The sequence below is a fragment of the Ursus arctos genome, unplaced genomic scaffold (genome assembly GCF_023065955.2).
Source record: "Ursus arctos isolate Adak ecotype North America unplaced genomic scaffold, UrsArc2.0 scaffold_37, whole genome shotgun sequence".
Taxonomy (NCBI): Eukaryota; Metazoa; Chordata; class Mammalia; order Carnivora; family Ursidae; genus Ursus; species Ursus arctos.
In genome coordinates, this window is record NW_026623053.1 from 14,326,893 (window position 1) to 14,345,452 (window position 18,560).

At 39.2% G+C, this 18,560-nt stretch overlaps 1 protein-coding gene across 1 annotated transcript in view; it reads left to right on the forward strand.

Annotated features, from left to right (window-relative positions):
• Window positions 1-18,560, forward strand: part of NPAS3 (neuronal PAS domain protein 3) — an 816,434-nt gene that overhangs the window by 394,738 nt on the left and 403,136 nt on the right. The window contains exon 5 of the mRNA XM_057306389.1: window positions 900-982. Within this exon, the coding sequence (XP_057162372.1) occupies window positions 900-982 (83 nt within the window). The remainder of the gene's footprint in view (window positions 1-899; window positions 983-18,560) is intronic.

An 18,560-nucleotide genomic window follows, 5' to 3' on the forward strand; every position in this document is an offset into this window, starting at 1 on the left:
CCTGCATTAAACTCATTTTTGTTAAGGGTTAGTGGAGGCTCCTTGGGTAAGGGGCCTGCAGACAACAGATGGAGGGTCTGCTGGGAAGGAAAGGACAGACCATAAGTCAGTAGAACCCGAGGATTCAGATGAGAAACCAGTCACTTCCCTGGTGAGGCACGTGCGAGGCCAGAGTCTACCTGGGCTTCTGGTAGGTCCTGTAGGAATAGTTACACATGAGTGTTCAGTAAATATGAAATCCAGCCATCCTGAGACACTTAACACTAGTGCAAACAGTCATTAATGAGAATCTCTTATCCGACATGTTGTGCTTATTAAATTGTGATAAAGTTATTGCATTAGAACTTAAAAAAAAAATTGTCCTGTTTGCTTTTTCCTAGCCTAGAAGATATGAAAGGTTTAGATCCTGGGGGGTTTGGCGGGGTTGGGGGGGTGGAGTACGTGGGCAGGCAGTTAAAGTATGCTTTAAAAATAACAAATCTTCCATTTTAAGGAAAACAGTTCGCTAATTTATTTTAAAGGAACGTAAACATGTATGGTTTTGCTCCAGTGTGGGAAACACAGTCCAAAATGCACATGTGAAAGTGAAAAAGTCTGGATGTAGTTTTTCATGTTTGCAAAACTTAATATTCTGAATCGAAAATTTAGCCTCGTCTCTGCTTTTGCTCAGGCAACTCAGAATCAAAATGAACCCTGGGCTGTGTTTCTTTCAGAGCTCTTTGGTGTAGTAACCATCTAGTGATGTGTAGTTAGTGGGAAAATAAGTTAAAGGTGTGAATCAGAGCTCCAACTTAATTTGTTTTCTTTCTTTCTTTCTTTCTTTCTTTCTTTCTTTCTTTCTTTCTTTCTTTCTTTCTTTTCTTTTTTTTTCTTTTTCTTCTTCTTTGTTTTTTAATAAGTTATAGGTGCACAACGAAGGAGAAGCCCCAGTGCACTGGCCATTGAAGTATTCGAAGCACATTTGGGAAGTCACATTTTGCAGGTAACTAAAAGAGGAAGAAGCTTGCTTATGTTTTGCTAAGAAAAATTCACGTGGTTAGTCTTTATTTAAAAAATATTTTTAGATATCGGCTATGTGTATGAATACTGTTGTTTTATCTTGGAATTATGAAATTCTTATGAATTTATTTTTTTTCTTTTTAGAAAGCCATCCCTTGAGAGAATATTAATGAGAAAGGGAGGGCAAGTATTATTTGTGCTGTAATAATTGAGATAAATTGCACTATTCAGTTGATGTGCAATGTATAGTAGCTGGCTGTTCCCAGAATGATGGTGTGTGTGCTGCATTTGTAAGTGAATATATGTGTGTGTCTTTGGAGCTATATATTGTTTTTGGAAGAGCAAAATTTTGTTGTGACAGTAATGTGACATTTTTATGTGCTGCCAAATTTCAGTTGTTCTTTGCTTGAGTTTGTATTCATAAGCGCTTTCAATCTTAACGTTTGCCTCCCCAAATTACAAGCTTTCTCAGAATGAAATTTTAAAGTATATTTTTAAGTAAAAGGAGACAAATAATCATAATTGATTTTTCCAATGAATTCCATGACAAGTAATGTGAGGGTTACCAGGATGGAACTGCAGTCATTTAGTCCTAGACAAGATTCATCCCAAACCCTGCATGTCACTTACTCAAAAAAATTTTTTCCTTACGACTTGGCTGTGACTTGGACATATCCGGGGGTAATTGTCCTACATTGTTTCTGCTTCCAGGACAAACGATGACATGGCCAAAGCTTGCTTTTTCTTTTCTTTTTCTTTTTTTAAAACTATGTCAGATACATTTTTAATATGGAATTAGATGTTCAGGATAGTTAAGAGCCTTATTTGGAAAATAAGGTTGGCTACACTTCTCATTGGATCTAGCATATTATTTCTGACGATATGTACTCAGAAAAACTGTTAGCCTCAGATTCTCTGTGGTCAAATCCCAGTGATTCTCTGAGCTGGTTCGTGAGTTGGCAGCTTCAGAATCCTCTGAGACACTTGTTTGAAGGACACATTCTTACTAAATCCAGATCTTCAGGGTGAGGTCCAGAAATTGATGATTTTTAACAGCCTTTCGAAACAATTTTGATGATTCATTAGGTCTGAGGTGTCACAATTCATATTTGCAAAATTAAGGCCCTGAGCAGCCTTACTTGGTTTATTTTTGTTTATTCTGATGTTTGCCATTTCTCCATTAATATCCGTTAAGTTCTTATATAACTGGTGTTTATTGAAGTACACCTGGGGATTTGCTATTCTGTCATGCACACAACATTTTGAGTTACCTTGGCAGTAGATCAGTTTCAGGGCTACAGAAAGAATATTTCTTCCTAGATCCTCAAATTTTTATTTTCTTTTTTCCTGTATACACTTTGCTCAGAATCTCCTTTATAAGTTTTGTAGGAGCCATGCTGTATATATATTGTTAAATTCTGCTGTGATTCAGGATGACTCTGGTTTATATTCTGAAGCATTCAGTGCGTAAGACTTAGTCAGTGAAAGAAATGGTCCAAACAGTAGCCTCAGATTATTATCCTCTCAATTCATTCTGGAATTTGAGTCCAGAGTCCTCAAGGAAGGGTGACTTAGGAGCTGCAAGAATTTGAAACCAATTTAAAACACAAAACTTAGGAGTTTGAATTGAACATAAGCTTAATGTAAGTAGAGTATGTAATGGTTTTTCCAAATGTCAGTTCAACAGTTGGTGTCATTGAGAGAATGGGGACTCTAGAATGAGGCTGCTGAGTTCTTCTGCTCCTGAGATCGGTCACACCCAACTTAGACAACACACTTTAAGAGAAATGTAGACAACTAGATGTCATTCAGAATAGAATAACAAAACTGGTGTGGGAACTAGAAATCATGTCACATGAGGAGTGGATGAAGGGTTTGGTGAAGTTTAGTTTGGAAAACACGGGATTTAAAAAGGATGTTAATGTCCTTTCTCTATTTCGAAGACCTCATGTGAAAAAAGGATTAGGTACATTCTGTGTGGCCTCAGAGTGTGGAAGAGAGAAAGGGATAAAAAAAGTCACCGTCCTTCAAGAAAACTAAATGGGGCTGTTCACATTTGGAGTATGTTCAAAGTCTTTGTCTCTAAGGGGAGGTATATATGTTTTGGTAGGGATGCTTTCAAGAAAGTCAGGCCTCCAGTATGGTTGTACCAGATAATCTTGAAATTGTCACTGAAATTAGAATTTCTTATCATTTGATTCTAATACCAGTAGTTACAGTGTGGGAAGAGGTGTATGCTCCTCTGAGTGAAATAATAGAATTTTGAGTAGGAAGGGGTTGGGAAATGGTAGTAACAAGAAGAGACTTCTCTAAGCTTGCAGTTTTCTTCCTTCCTTGCGGGGGACTCTTGAGCCCATAGACCCTGTCTATACCACATTCAGCAATATCTCAGTGGTCCGAAAGCATAAGATGGTTTCCATATTTTCCTTCAGGAGGGTTCATGATGGAATCTGTTGATTCATGGGGACACGGATGGATTTTTTCTTCCCTCTCTCCTCTCCTTCCTTCAGTTGCAAATATCTGATAAAAACCCGTGTAGTCAGCATGGTAGGTATGGGAAATGTGGAACTTGGAGGATAAGGTAGAGATCAGTTCTGAACACCAGGGTGGAACTCAGAAAATGCCTGTGACCTCTCTGCACCAAGTGCCATGCTTCCCTACCTGTGTCCCCAGTGATGTTTCATGGGAGAGTGGGCTAAGGACCCTTTGGTGTAGAGAGTTCAGGGTGAGGGATGAAGATAGACTCCTTAATTTTTGCTTCATCCATGTTGTTTACTGCACTATGTGTTTTTACTACATGTATCTTATTAGCCATGTATTCTCTAAGGAATATATAAGAAATTTGGCATATCCTTTGAAATTTGACTTCTTTTTGCTGAGATGGGGAACATTTAACTTAATGGTGATTCTATCAATATAAAATCAACTGTTGCAAAGTCATTTTCCAATTTAATGGCCTAGTACCAGTGTATGTAGGCAAGGTCATCAGCTGGGCTGTGCCCTGGGCAGCTCCGGGGCTACCAGTCATATCATTCACATGGAAACTTCTTTAATGACTGTGACTAGTACTGTAGCCCCAGTGAATCTGTAGCTGTTTCGGGTGTGAATTTCAAGATGGAGGTGTCTTCTGCAGGAGAGTTGAGGGTTCAAGTGATACCAGCCTTGCAACTGCTGGATTGTGGAGTGTATGCATTGGGACTGAGTCAAGGCATTTTAGTTCACTTTATTCTTCTTTGACTTTTATTAGTCGGATGAGGAGAAGAAGGGGAAGGGGTCAGGATTAGAAGTGGTGCTTTTTGCAACAAGCTAAAAAAAAAAAAAATCCAAGAACTTTAGGTCATTATGTGGGATCTTTCCTGAATACAGTATATGTGACTAAGCAGTAATCTGTTTCCTGCTTTGAAAGCTCTCTCAGGGCATTGCTTTTCCCACTTCATGACTTCCTTAATACCAAAAAATATGAGTGTTGCTTACGTTTACTTTCCCAACTTAGAGACCAGATAGAATATTCATATTTTGCTTATCAAAGTTAATGAAACACAAAATAGTAACAAATATCATCTTCATAACTCGTAAAATTAACTAGTGGAATGACTTCCCCTTAGGTGTAGATTTATGAATGGAGTGCTTTAATTATTTGCATGCCCTTAGCAGAAGGTTTTAAGGTTTTTTTTCTTTCTGTAAATAATGCTTACATAATTGTTACATAGAATTGCAGTATTGTTTTTGCATACTCCATAGCAATGCTACTGTACTAACAGGTGTTAAAACAAAACAAATCAGACCTGGTATACGGAAGATTTTTAAGGTTTATGTTTGTATTCATTGTCAGCATATTATGGTGAACTACCGATATGTGTATGTTATATTACTGACGTGTAATACATATCAGTACTCACAACTACTACATACTTACAAAGTGATTGAAGGATGGTCTTTATCCATAACTAGTTGTGGATATTAAAATAAATGACATTTTGTGAGCTAGATGAATGCAATCATAATAAGTACGCACATGTTTTATTATTTAAGCTGACTTGGGAGAATAAAAATAATATTCTTTAAGAAATGCCCTAACGGGAGATAATGATATCCGCATGTCAGTTTGCACTCGACTGTATTGCATGAACCCTCCTACGTCTGTGTCATTGTCTCTGCATTATTGCTGAGCATTAAGACATTTTGCACTGCTCTTCGAACATTTAAGCCCCAAACTGCAGGAGAATCCTGCAGGCAGACCAAGGGAGAACCATCAAATACATCATAGGATTATAACACTTGAGCTTGTTTGACTCAGAGTTGATCAGCAAAGGCTGGGCACAATGGTTACGCGAATGCTTGTCTTCCCCGGCAAAACTAGGGAGCTGTTTTTGCAGGACTCATTTATTGGTAGAACAAACCTCTTGGAGAAGACACAGATATAGCCATTGCCTTAGCAGAACAGTTTAATTAAGGTATGTATTTACCTAAAATGGTGGGGAGGAAGGGCACTCAAGGGCACTCAGCTGTTTTTCTATCTGATAGGCAAAGTAGTCTGATATTTGTGTGGTGAGATGCATGACACCATTTCTCAGTGAAATGTCAGATTTTCATCAAGAGGCTTTTCTTTCCCTCAACACCTCAGCCATAGAATACAGAGTAGAGTCCTATCTCAAGTGAAAGAAGGACCCAGGTTTAAAAACAAGGGATCGGATTTGGTTTGGGATCAGATCAAGGTTTACCTTGCAATTTCTGGTTCCATTATTAATCACATTGTGAAGATTGGTTAAGGACATGTCCTGGAATCGTGACGCCTTTGTCTGCATACTACTTTGGTCCTGCAGAATTATTGTCAGAGAAAAACATACAGGTTCCCCACCAGAAATATTTAAAGATTTGTAGTTGATGTAATGAGGAAAACAAATAGTATCTTGTGACATTTTATATCTTTGTCATTGTTCAAGTATTTCTAGTCACAGTCCTGCTCCTGTCTCTGAGACCCATTCAGTTGTTGAAGACTCAGAAAAAGATTCTTTAGAGAAAGTGCATGAGCTCTGTAGGCAGAAGAAGCTACTTATAACCATGTTGAGGTTGGGGGTAGAGAATGCCAAATGTGTTGTTCTCAGCATCTCCTTGAATCAGCAAGAGAAAAATAAAAGGTTGACAAGTACAATTCAAACATCTGGACAAAGCAAAGTGAATAATACCTAAAACAGCTCCAAAGCTGACTAGTACAAGATCCAAATTATTTTATTTAAGATACTGGTTAGCCAAGCCAACATTCATTTTACATTTGATGACAGTGTTTTTTAAAAGACTTCTCTGAAAGAGAGTGATAATGTTCAAGTTTGTTGTCCATTTCATTGATGAATTGGAATTTCACCCTTATTTATTATTTTATTGGAACTTAGAAATGAATATCTCTAGGACGTTGCATAGTCTTACTCCTGGTGGCCCTTGTTGGCAAAGTGGCATCCTGCTGGATATCAATGCTAAAATAAAATACAATAACTCCAAATAATAGAGGTATTCTTTAGCTGTGATAGAGGAAGGAGAGAAAGGTGAGCAACCCTATCGTCCCTCCGTGATCCGGAATGGTAAGAAAATGTAAAACTAAATATAGAAAAAGAGAAAGTTAGTGAATATATTTGCATATGCAAATTAGCTTAATTGATACTGCTTGCCTCTACAGGGATTTTTCATTACAAACTGGAGTGCTACATTGTTCAGCTCATATTGAGTAATTTAGTAACTAATGAGACCAGTTTGCACTAATTTGCATATGATAAATGAGCTTAATTGCAGTAAATAACTTGGAGGCATAATTACTTAATTTTCCTGTGTTGCACGGCTTTTAAGTTCACTTGTATGAACAACTCAAGATAATTTTGCATATTTAAATTAGTTGCTTTTAAATTTTCTTGAACAAAAAAAAAAAAAGGAGCACACCTTATCAATTGAGCTGTAAAACAATTGGAAGTAAGGTTTACAGTGTTTTTATTTAAAAAGAAAAGAAAGAGAAGTAGAAATTTCTTCACTCTATTGTTCACCTGTCTCACTTCCTTACCTCAAATAAGATATCGGCAGTGATAGGAAAATGTTTTTAATGTTGGAAGCTAATTCACAACTTCTATGAGAAACTGACCTGAGTTTAAACTGAAATACATCTATGAATGAATCATAACTTTTTTGAAAGAGGGTTTATAAAAGAGATGTGTCTGTCCTTTATCTAATTTGGCAACTGAACATTAGAGGAGTCAGCTGGGTCCCCTACCTGCAACGTGCCTGTCATTGAAGTTGCTGGGCTGTGACGAAGCAGGCGTCGCTCTGACCCTTGCATGTATTTCCTATCTAGATTAATGTTTTATACTTAGGAAATTGGTTTCATTGGAGAATCTCAGTTTGGTTTGCCAAGGATTAGCTTACGGGTCTTCACATTAACTAAAGAATGTGTGTTTTATCAAGATCTCCATCCTCAAAATTGAAAAACTTAAAGCACACAGAGGTTGATGGCCAAAGTATTATTTCACAATACTTTATTGCCTTAGCATTGCATTTTAAGGGAAAAAGTAATTTATTCAAAATTAACAAGTCTATAATATCATATTCGTGATTGAGGATGAGAAAATATTTTATGGTTGTGAAAGTTTAAAACTTGTCCTTTAAAAAATCATTGCTGCTTTGCCTCATTGTATGTTAAAAAAAACGTAGGAAACATTAGGGCTATTGATTTGCCACACTTTGGAAAAATAACTCTTGAAACTTTTCTCTGAAAAGGTCAAATCCCATTAAATGTAGTATAAGTTTCCTGTCTCCTTTAGAGGTGGGCCAGAACAGGCGCTAATACTAGAATATTCCAAGTGTAAAATTTCAGTCCTTCATATAATAGATGCACAAGAAATATCTGGTGAATAAATGAGCAAAAAAAAAAAAAAGTTCTTAGCAAAGTAGTAGTGAACCCCGGAGCCCCAGAGCTAGGGCCTCCTCTCACCTCTGTGTTCCCAGGTCGGTTTACACCCACATTCTCTAGACGCAGGGCAGAGTGTGGCAGATTCTTCTGTTGCATTGATTTTTGGCATCTAGCCAACTTGAGTTCACATCCCAATTTGCTCACTTAGTAACATTGTGGACCTAGAACAGTCTCTCACCCTAAGCTTCCATTTCCTCATCTTTAAAATGGAAAAAATAGTAGTAAAAATGTTCCTGACAGGCATGTTGTGAGGATTGAAGGAGATAGTATGGTTAAAAGTGCTTAGTCTGGAGCCTGATATATGGAATGTGTTTAAGTGTCTGCTAGTAGTTGTCTGTATGTTGGGTAGTCCAGAATACCCAAGGTTCTGAGGAGAACTGTTAATGCTTATCAGTATCGTTACCGATATCAGAATACAGGAACTTTCTTAATCCTCTCAGGTTAAAAGCAAGATACATATTTTCATTGGACACAACATCAGTTATCTGTTTACATATTATATATTTGGTAGTATATACTAACTGGCTCACAATAAAAATTTTAAATTTGGAGGTAAGAATATATTTTCACCTTGAGAGTGAAAAATCATTCTCAGAACAACCAAAGGAGTTGTCAGAACAATCTCATTAGCAACCTAGAAGCAACTAGAAAAAGTAGAGTTTATGAAGGGACTCCAGTATCAACATTTCCTTTGAACCAAAATGGGATATGCCATTACTCTTCTCATACTGTACAGTCTCCTCGATTTGCTTAGAAAAGTGGGAATAAACAGCCAGTCAGAAGTCCAGAAGAACTAAAAGGTAAAAGCAGTCATCATTCTTTGCTGCAAATTATGTCAAGGAGACACTGAAGTGTACATAGGATTCTTCTCATGTATGTTGCCCAACATCTGTCATCTCTTACGCCAGAAAGGACACCTGTCCACATCAAGAGCGGAAGGGAATACTTCCTGGAAGGATTTTCATGGTGGTATATGTATCTGTGTGGCAGGTACATACATATCCCTTCGGGTTTTCGCATACCTTACTAACTTTGATTTGCAGAATAGACATATGGCATCCTTCACTGAGAAGCAGTAGGAGAGGTGTGGGGGAGGAGGGGGGAGGGTTGAGGTGACTGTTCCTGTGGAGGAAAGCTGGGGGTTTGGGCCACGTGACTAGAACTAGCGCTAATAGTGAGGGCTCTCTAGCCACAAAATTATCTGAGATAGCCAGGATCTAGGAAAATGAGACAATCAATCTAAAAATACTAGGCTTCAATTCAGTAAATATTTACTGAGTGCCATATTTGCATCAGAGAGTGGAGAAAATACTGAGATACAAAGATGAGTCATGATTTTCTCTCTCCGCATTCCCAGTAAGAGTTGAGAAGACTGATAACAAAACAGACCAACGCAGTTTGGTGTAACTCAGATGAGAGGGTTTGGAATCAGTTATACCTGGGTTTGAACTCCTGATCTTAATTATGTAGATTTGGGCAATTTATTTGTACTCTCTCCAAGCCTCAGTTTTCTCACCCCCAAATCGAGGTGGTAGTGATTACCTCCTACACTACTGTAAGAGTTAGATGAGACACTACATGCAAGTGCCTGGTGTGCCGTGAGTATTCAACAAAAGTTGGGCCCCTGGGCTGCACCCTGAAGTAACAGGTGGAAATCTGATTCTCCAGCTGGGGGCTGGTCCACGAGCGCTTCCTGGGGCTACAAACTCATAATTACACACTTCGCCCCCTTAGCCCAACCACACATACCCTTTTAAGTCTGGTGTTCATGTCTGTGGGAGTTTTTGAGGGTCCTGGCCTCCCTAGGACATAGGTGTTCTGTAGTGTGGGTCCCATATGGTAGAGGTCGGGGAAGAAGAAGAGGAGCAATATTGTGGTTGGGCAGCTTTTGTTTGGAGCCTGCTGTTAGGAAGATTGCTTCCAAGGTATGGAAAACTATCTTTAATTCTTTCTCAGGCGCTAAGGGTTGCTGCATTATTTGGAGATTAAACTGGAACAGAAGGATAATTATACTTTCCATTTTCAAAGTGGACAGAGGTCTTAGCAAATCTTAGGGTTATGTGTCAAATATGAATATGAATAATTTCCTGATGCATGTAGATATCTGCAAATCTGGGCCATATTACAGTGTTCTTTCAGGCTGTAGAATAGTCCTTGGTGGTAGTAAACATTATATTCTTGTTACCGGCCTCAGCTATGAATGACAGAATAGAGTGGCACCAGCTCATTATCATTTATCAGGGAACCAAAACACAGTCAATATGGGCAGGGTTGCTTTCTCATCTGAGTTTCCAGAATCTCACAAGCCTTTTGGATTCTGTGAGCCTTTGGCTTTGAGGAAAGATTTGCAGGGGTGCGGTGGGGGTGGGGGTGATGATGTGCTTTGTTTCCCAAACTAAGCTGATTGCAGACACTTGTGAGCACCGGGGGAACGCTAGGATCCTGCAAAACACTTGGGGGAAAGTCTGGCTCTGAAGAATTGAATCAAAATTAGTTTAAGATATTAAAAAAATCTCTAAATACAATAAAAGCTAAATTGAACACATAATTGAACAATTACTATACTATAATGTCACATCTGTAGTCTACTTCACTAGCTTTTTGAAGTCAGGAAGATTATTACCGAAGAATCTTCCATAAGTAGTTGGCCCTCTGTGTGCATGCATGTGTGCACCTGTATGCGGTCAAATATCCCTTACTAACTGCACAAAGTAAAAAAAAAAAAAAAAAAAAAACAAAGGAGGAAATGTTGAAAAGTCAAAAAAATGCAACCACGAAAGACCAAGTAAATAAAAAAACAAGTATTTCTCACTCTCAGACGTCTGTTTCCCTTTGTACATTCGACTTTCTGTAAATCAGCCGAGATGAAATTGTGATCCTTGTCCTTTTGTGGAAGGAACGGCTGATTTCAAGAGGGAAATTACACAGCACATTGTGGCTGATACATGTTGGCAAGTGGTTTTCTTCCGAGCCAGACTTGGGTAATACTATGTCTATTAAAAGACCGCAGTCAGCAATATCTGTAGGCACTAGTAATAAGAAGGAGCTATAGGGGTCCTGCTGGAGGGTACAGGGATTACTACTGGGCTCCATTCTCTCTCTACTGCAGGCAGGCACACACCTGCGGGCCGGCCCGGGAGCTGGGTCAGAGGTTCCAGGGCCCCAGGACTCCCGCTGTTTTTATTAGGTCTCCTAGTGTCTTATGAATGTTAACTTCCAGACCCTTGCCAATTCAGGATCTGATGATTTAGGATTGCAAGGTAAGGAATCCGTCAGACTGTGTTATTTGGTAACAGCAGAATAGTACCCTGCCTAAGAGAAGAAAAAGCCATACAGTGTTATATTGCCTCTGTTGGGGGGGGGGGAGAGAAAAGCGTTTGGGTGAATTAGTGAAATTATTATAAATATTTATTATCCCTGGATGAATACAATGTGTATGGTTGGATTACCCAAGCAGAAGAGCCTCGTCAAATTCCCATGAGGCCAGGTGACCGCTGCAGGAACTGTCAGGTCAGAGCAGCTATTCCCCTTATTTCTAAAGATTTAAAAAAATGCAGGTGACCCTTTAGGCCACCAGAAAAATGCCCTCGGCAATAATCCACTCTCATCCTTCATTTTAGGGCAATACAATGTTTTAGGAAATTTAGTCTGGTGTGGAGATTAGACCAAGGGTAGAATTGACCTAAAGAAACAGAAATTTCTTTTTTTTTTTTTTTTCTAAGTGGGAAGGCTGTGAGTTCTACATAAATACAAAGGCAAATGATAATATCAATGACTATTTTAATTGCATCTTTAATCCATAAGGATAGTTCAATGACATTTTAAATTATACTTTTAGAATTGTAGTCACATAGGAGATAAAACTCAGTAACTATTTAATAATGCATAGTAAGATCAACTGTATCCTCTCTTGAGATCACATTTAGGTGAACTGAATGTAAAAGCCCAATCCAGAATTTAGACAGCATTTAATCTTCTGGGAGACAATGTTGGGTCTTTCTAAATATAAAGTACCCACGCCTGGTCCTTTGCATTGGGACCAGTTATCTTGGCTGAATGATGAGTTTCACTGGATTCACAGCTAAGCTGTATTATTGCTATTTTTTTTTTTTTTTAAGAAGGAATTGGATTGTTATAGATCAAATGATTCACAGTACTGGAAGGTTACTAAAGAGTATGTGACAGACTGGTAACTAATTGATAATCATTTAACCTGGCTTCACTTGAAGACTACGATATAGTGAAGGAGTTTATGTTGGGGAAACATTGCTGAAATACAGCAGTCCCTCTTCAGGACGTGTCCTCTCCCGAAACTGGTGGGACGCCTCCGTCGTTGCTGCTGCTGCGTCTTCACTAGAGTAGCCGAAGGATTTCACTGAAGTGAGAAAGGGAGCTTTGTATGGAAAAGACTCCTCCTGCTAAGAACATTGGAAACGTAGAGTAACTTGTGGATTCTCTAAAACTGAATGGTTAAAATTGGATCCAAGCACCAAGTAATTGGGATGGATGCAGACTTGCCATAGAGAGCTATGCAAAGCTTGGGGGAAATAATGTATATTAGCGCCCACGTATGGAGACTCACTGTGTGACCGACACTCACGGAGCCAGCTGCTTCTGTGCATTTTCCCGGTTGGTCCCCTGGCCCGTCTTTTGAATTAGGTACTGTTAGCATTCCCATTTAAGGGTGAAGAAACTGAAGTTCAGAGTGGGAAAGTGACTTGCTAAGGACCCACAGCTTTTAGTGATGGGCATAGCTGGTGTTGGAACCCCGAAGTGGACGTGAGAGAGACAGAGAGGAATGATGAGGGAAATATTAGGTATTAAATCATTGTACTGTTGAAGTTTTTCAAGTGACATACTTTAAGCTCTGGGTTGAATGGAAACTAGAGGACATGTACTTTTGTTTAATAAAGAAATATTTGCCCTGAGCAGAAGACAACATTTTAAAGCTTGTCATTTCATTCCTGGGAAAGTATTTGAAGAAAATGACATGGCTCAGCCCTGTTTGCTGACCATTTTGTTGTCTCCTGCTGAGACTTGCCATTTCCATAGCCAGTGGGCTGTATTGAATCAGACAGAAGCAATAGGTCATTAACAGAAATGGAGACTTGGGACAGCCTGCAGAGGCTGAAAGACAAGCAGAATCATTTCAGGCCACATCAACAAAGCTGTGTCTAATAGACTCTCATGCAACTATGTTGGAAGAGTTTAGCCTGGTTTTCAGAAAAACTTCAGAAACTTTAAAAAGCACGAAGTCATTTCTCCCCAAAGAGTGCCATGCTTAACATGAAAATAGAGGTGGGAAAGAATACTCTTCTGGTTTCTACATGCTGCATTTTCTTCCTTAGTCACATCCATTGAAAATAACTGTTTAAAATCCATTTAGTTAAAAAAAAAATCCCAGTTTTGCCACTGACATATACATTCACCTTGAGATCTTTAACTCATAGCATTCGTCCAAAGGGAGAATATATTATTTAATTTGATCAATATCTAAGTTATTAGTGTGTTTCCTTGATCCTTGGAGATTGTTCTGAATTATTACAATTGGGAGATGGGAATGTGGGGGGGGGCAGATTTTGCCACTGAGATCATCGGCCATTACTCTTTAAAACCTAGAAGACATAGAAAACGTAGCCTCTTAAGTGTGGTCCAATTCAGAGGAAAAATACAGACCCTCAATGTATTCATATTGAACAAGTATTCATGGCTTGCTATATAGAAGACACAGCAAATACAGCGATGGAGAACAGGTGTTATTCCTTCTCTCAAAGAATTTATAATAAATTTCTGCATTCTAATCTGGAATGATGGGTGCAGATCTGGAGACAGGACCTAAAATTCCCGTGACTACATTTACAATTAAAACTTAGGAAGTGGGATACCGTTTTCAGGGCCAGCTTTCATTCATATACTTAAAAATTCTCCATTTAGATACATACATTGAGATCACATATAGGTGGACTGAATGTAGAAGCCCATGTGTATTTTTGGGAAAAAAAATTCTATAGTGTTGTCATAGTGTCTGTGTCTCCTACTGGTTGGTGAGCAACTTGAAAATAGGAATCATTGTCTTGTTCATCTTTGTGTCCCCTACCGTGTTGTGTGCTCAGTAGGTACTCAGTATTTTTGTAGAATGACTTGAATTTGCATAAACAATGCATGTAACTTCTAGCCCATTGATCATTAATTGCTTCTTATGTTTTGGGCGGTGTTATTACGAAGTCAGCAATACTAAATGATTCCAAGGTGTATTGCTGTCACTCGAAGAAGACATTTACATGCTGGGCTCTTAGTAGGGTTAATGCGTTATGCACCCAAGTCCCTAAGCACTCGATGTGAGAATGTCCTTCTTAGCCAAGAGGTCATTAAAGAAAACACAGTCTCATAATGTCATTTCCCCCTTAATTTTCCGATTACTTACATTTGGTTTAGTCCTAATTATGAATACCTTTAATTGCTTTATCACAGTGATGATTAACTGTGCCCAAGTCAGACCCCTTTGAAAGAGAAGACAACTCCTTCTAAAGGCTTTGCATTATTGCACTTAGGAAGAATACTAAACAGAGGAATAGAGGTGGTCAGACTTCCTGAAGAACTGACTGGCCTTTTACATTCCTCAGATACCCAGGGGTGATTTTTATTTTTGAGTTTTTCAGAGCTGGAAAAACTTAACCTTCTAAATGTTTCTTTTCCCAGCATGTTGTAATCTGCTACTTTATTTACATGAATCATTCTGCCAGAAGACAATATTGGGAATAAAATATATGCCAGCTGTTCTCCAGCATATTAAAAAAATAATAAATAAACTTGAGATCCACATGTTATCATGGAGGGAGTACTTGGCTGTGTTTGCCTTCGTGTTTTCTGTTTGTGTGTGTAAGATAGCCATGACTGAGAGTTCTTGTGTTTTATAGACTAAGTTCACAATACCAAATCTAAGTTATTTCATGTGAAATGCTTGGTAGCACAGGTTCATTTTAACCAAAATACAGGCATTGATAAAAGCGGTTAGTTTCATTCTTAAATGAAAGCACCCACCTTAGGATATGAAAGACCTAAAACCTTGAAAATGTGCGTTTGAATTCTGTATTTTAATTTAATTGCTACAAAAGGGACAGATTTTAGGATTTTAACTGAGCTTGAGATCAAATCACTTGAATCTGAAGTCAGCAGCCAGCATTATTTTAAAGTTTCTCTGTGCGTTTTAAAGACCGTATCATCGTACCATATTTATTTAAATCTTATCAATTTTATGTTCTTCTCGGAAATGTCAGTATATGTTGCACATTTGCATTCATCACCCAGAAATTTAATTGATGGCGTTCATAACTGTCTAACAACGCTCATTTCTGCACGTTCTTCCTCACTGAGGCATGGGCCACTCACTGGGGATCAGGATGGAGACTCTGTTCATCCCTTGAAAAAGGAGTAGATTTGGTCTGCACAGAAGGGAGGGTCTTTGCTTTGGGAAGGCTGGCACAGATGAGCGGGAGGACACGTCACTGTCAATTTATTATCAAGCTATTCTTTCTCCCTGGAGGAAGGCTTTAGAATTTTTAATCTATGATGATTCACACTCGGGAAGCATCTCTTTTTCTCATGTTGTGACTCCCACCTGGAAGAAAACGTTCATCCAGTGGCTCATTTGCAAAGGAGTAAGTGAAAAGAAGTGATGTGTAGATAAAGACCCTCCTTGGCTTTTTTCTCGGGGTAGGTGCCCGTGCCACACAGCTGTTCTGGTGCAGTGGGGGACGCTGCCGCAGAAGCCGAGAAACACTGGCACGAATGTATCTGCCATAGTGCATTTTCTTGTCATGCTAATTTTCCCTGTTGGAAACTTGGTGCACAAAAATACAAGGTTTCCTATACCTGTTTTAGACCCTGTCCTCTCTGTGTCTCATCTTCGGAGTTTTCTTTTTCTTTTTTTTTTTTAATTAAAAAAAATTAAGAAATAGCACCAGTATTTTTTCAGATTTCCCTTGATAAGACTTTCACCCAAAAGTGACGAAATAGGTAAATTCCCAGTGTGCTGCGGTGTGAGGGGATTATCTAGTTTATTGTTTTCAAATACCCCGAAGTCTAGGAAGTGCCAACGAACACGACAGGGTGGTAGCAGGCTGACCCCCAGCAGAGAAACAATCAGGTCTAGCAGAACATTCAGCTGTGGGGCCAGCAAAGAAAAGCTGACATCCAGATGCCAGTGCTTTGGAAATTTTATCTGGAGTTGCACATATGGGTTCTGCATCTGCTCGGGTTATGCCGGCAGTCGGCATCCAAATTGACACAGCTACCATGGCATGAACAGGCAGAGGCACAACTCTATGTCTGGGTCTCTGCGAAGACAGCTGTCAAAAGCAGTGATGGTAGCCTTATGATAGCTAATTTTCAGAGGACCAACCTGGGCTCTCTGAGTGATAGGTTTTAAGCACCCACGAGTCGTTTCTGAATGGCCATCGTTGGAGGAAGGTGGTGGCGGTGAAGAGCATATACCCGCGGATCAGTGTGTGTGCACGCACGTGAACACGGAGGTAATTATGATGTCTTGGCCAGTGTGATAACACTCAAGGAAAACGAGGACCAAATGATTGAGGACACTGATTGAAATCTGCATGTGAATTGTTGTCCATCTTCTATCACAGAAAAAATGGCTAACAAATCTAAGACTGACAGTAAACAGCTTTTTCCTGTTCCATGTTAAAAATGAGACTAAAGTCCGTAAAACATGAGTATTTGCCTTTCAGAAAATACTTTTCTTATCTCATCATAATTTCCCCAATAGCAAGCTGAGTGACTCCGCATAACCAACTCACATTTTCATCTCTTGCTTTCCCCAGGATCCTTCTTAAAAAGAGAAAAGGGTAGGTTTATTTCGTGTTATCTCAAGGTAGTATCTTGAACACGAATAACCAATAGGCAAGAGCACTGGGGGCCAATTTATATCTCTACCTTCAATTTCAATTATTTGTTTATGTAACCTTCTATCTTTATTGAAATCATCAATTCCTGATAGATAACTGGATAGGTGTAGGAGAAAAGAATGATTTATGTTGTTCGTTCTTTTTAATTTGTCTCTGTATTGGGAACCTATTTATCAATAGCTTTGGGGACTTTTGTTGAATTGCTATGCTTCTTCTATTTTATTTTAATAACTTTGCAGTTAAGTTATAAACATTTACTCAGCTTTAAACATGTTAGGGAAGCGCACAGATTTTGCAAGGTGATAGACAGCAGTGACTGACATTAATAGGAATCTGGTGAACATCATTACATGTTATGTATATATAGCTGTATTCTGATTTCTCTTTTGCAGTTAGATGTTTTTGTGAAGAAAATATGTACTCTTAGCATTAATGACACTCTGGGTCTTTTTTCTTTGAGAGTTTGAGAGACCGTGCCAGTGGGGGGAAGAGCAAAGGGAGAGGGTCAGGCAGACTCTGGGCTGAGCGCAGAGCCCGCAGCGGGCCTTGGCCCCGTGCCCCTGAGATCATGACCTGAGCCAAAATCTAGACTGAGCCACCCCGACGCCCCCACTCTAGGTTATTCTTAAATGTATTTTGTCAGTCTTGGGTGTGGCCATGCCTGTGGTAGTCCTGTTGATGTAGTGTGTGCAGTCAGGCTTGCTTTGGTCCCCTTGATTTAGGTCCTTTAATCTTAACATTGAAGCATTTATGTGGAAGTGAAGAAACCACCATGGAACCAGGATCTCAAATGACATGCCTGGAGAGCCAAAAGTGGGGCCTTGGCTTTGTAATTTTTAGTTTGCTATAACTCAAAGGCTCACACATATTTACACACCTTTCCTACTCAGAGGTTGGTCTTTCCTACTCACAGTAATGGTCCTTTTGAGCTCTCTCAGGATTGTGTGGCCTGGAATAACATCCTGTCCTCAAGGGGAATGGCTAGCTAAGCTTCCATGAAGGCAGCCCTGGGTATTTGGGTTTGGGTGCTTAGGGTAGTACTTAACCTAACTGAAGAAAAATATACCCCCTCCTCCAATTCCACTCCCCACACTGGCAAAATTCGGAAGCCTGGAGCTTACCTGAGGAGAACTTCTGTGCTGTTATCTAGCCACAGTATTTGATTATCCTTTTTTCTGGCCTCAACAGCTGGTAATGGTCAGATTATGACCAAAAATGGAGTTTCTCCTAGGCTATTGGACGTACTCCCGGAGGCCATCGGAGCAGATTCCTGTCTTTACTCAGTTCAGGCATCCAGATGCAGAAGTTTAATAGTCTAGGGACTGTCATCCCTTGTCCCTAAGTCCTACAGACAGAGCAGGAAAAGAAGGGGAGAGCTATGGAAAGGGTGGTCTACCAAAGTTCCCAGAGTAAAGGGTTGCTGTGGTGGTGGATCCCCTATCACAAGGGCCTCTTGGCAAAATGAAGGTAGATTTCCCACTAATTTGCATACTAATTCAACACATATGTATTTATGTAATTAGCGAGTACTACGTTTTGCAATTAGATACTGCAAATACCAAGAAATAGTTATGGTCCTTGTTTTTATGGATTTCTCCAGTCAGGCTAAAAGGATAGATATAAAAATAAGTAATTGTGATAAAATCTTTGAGGACCAAACCTAAAGTTGTAAAAGATTCAAAGAGTAAAGG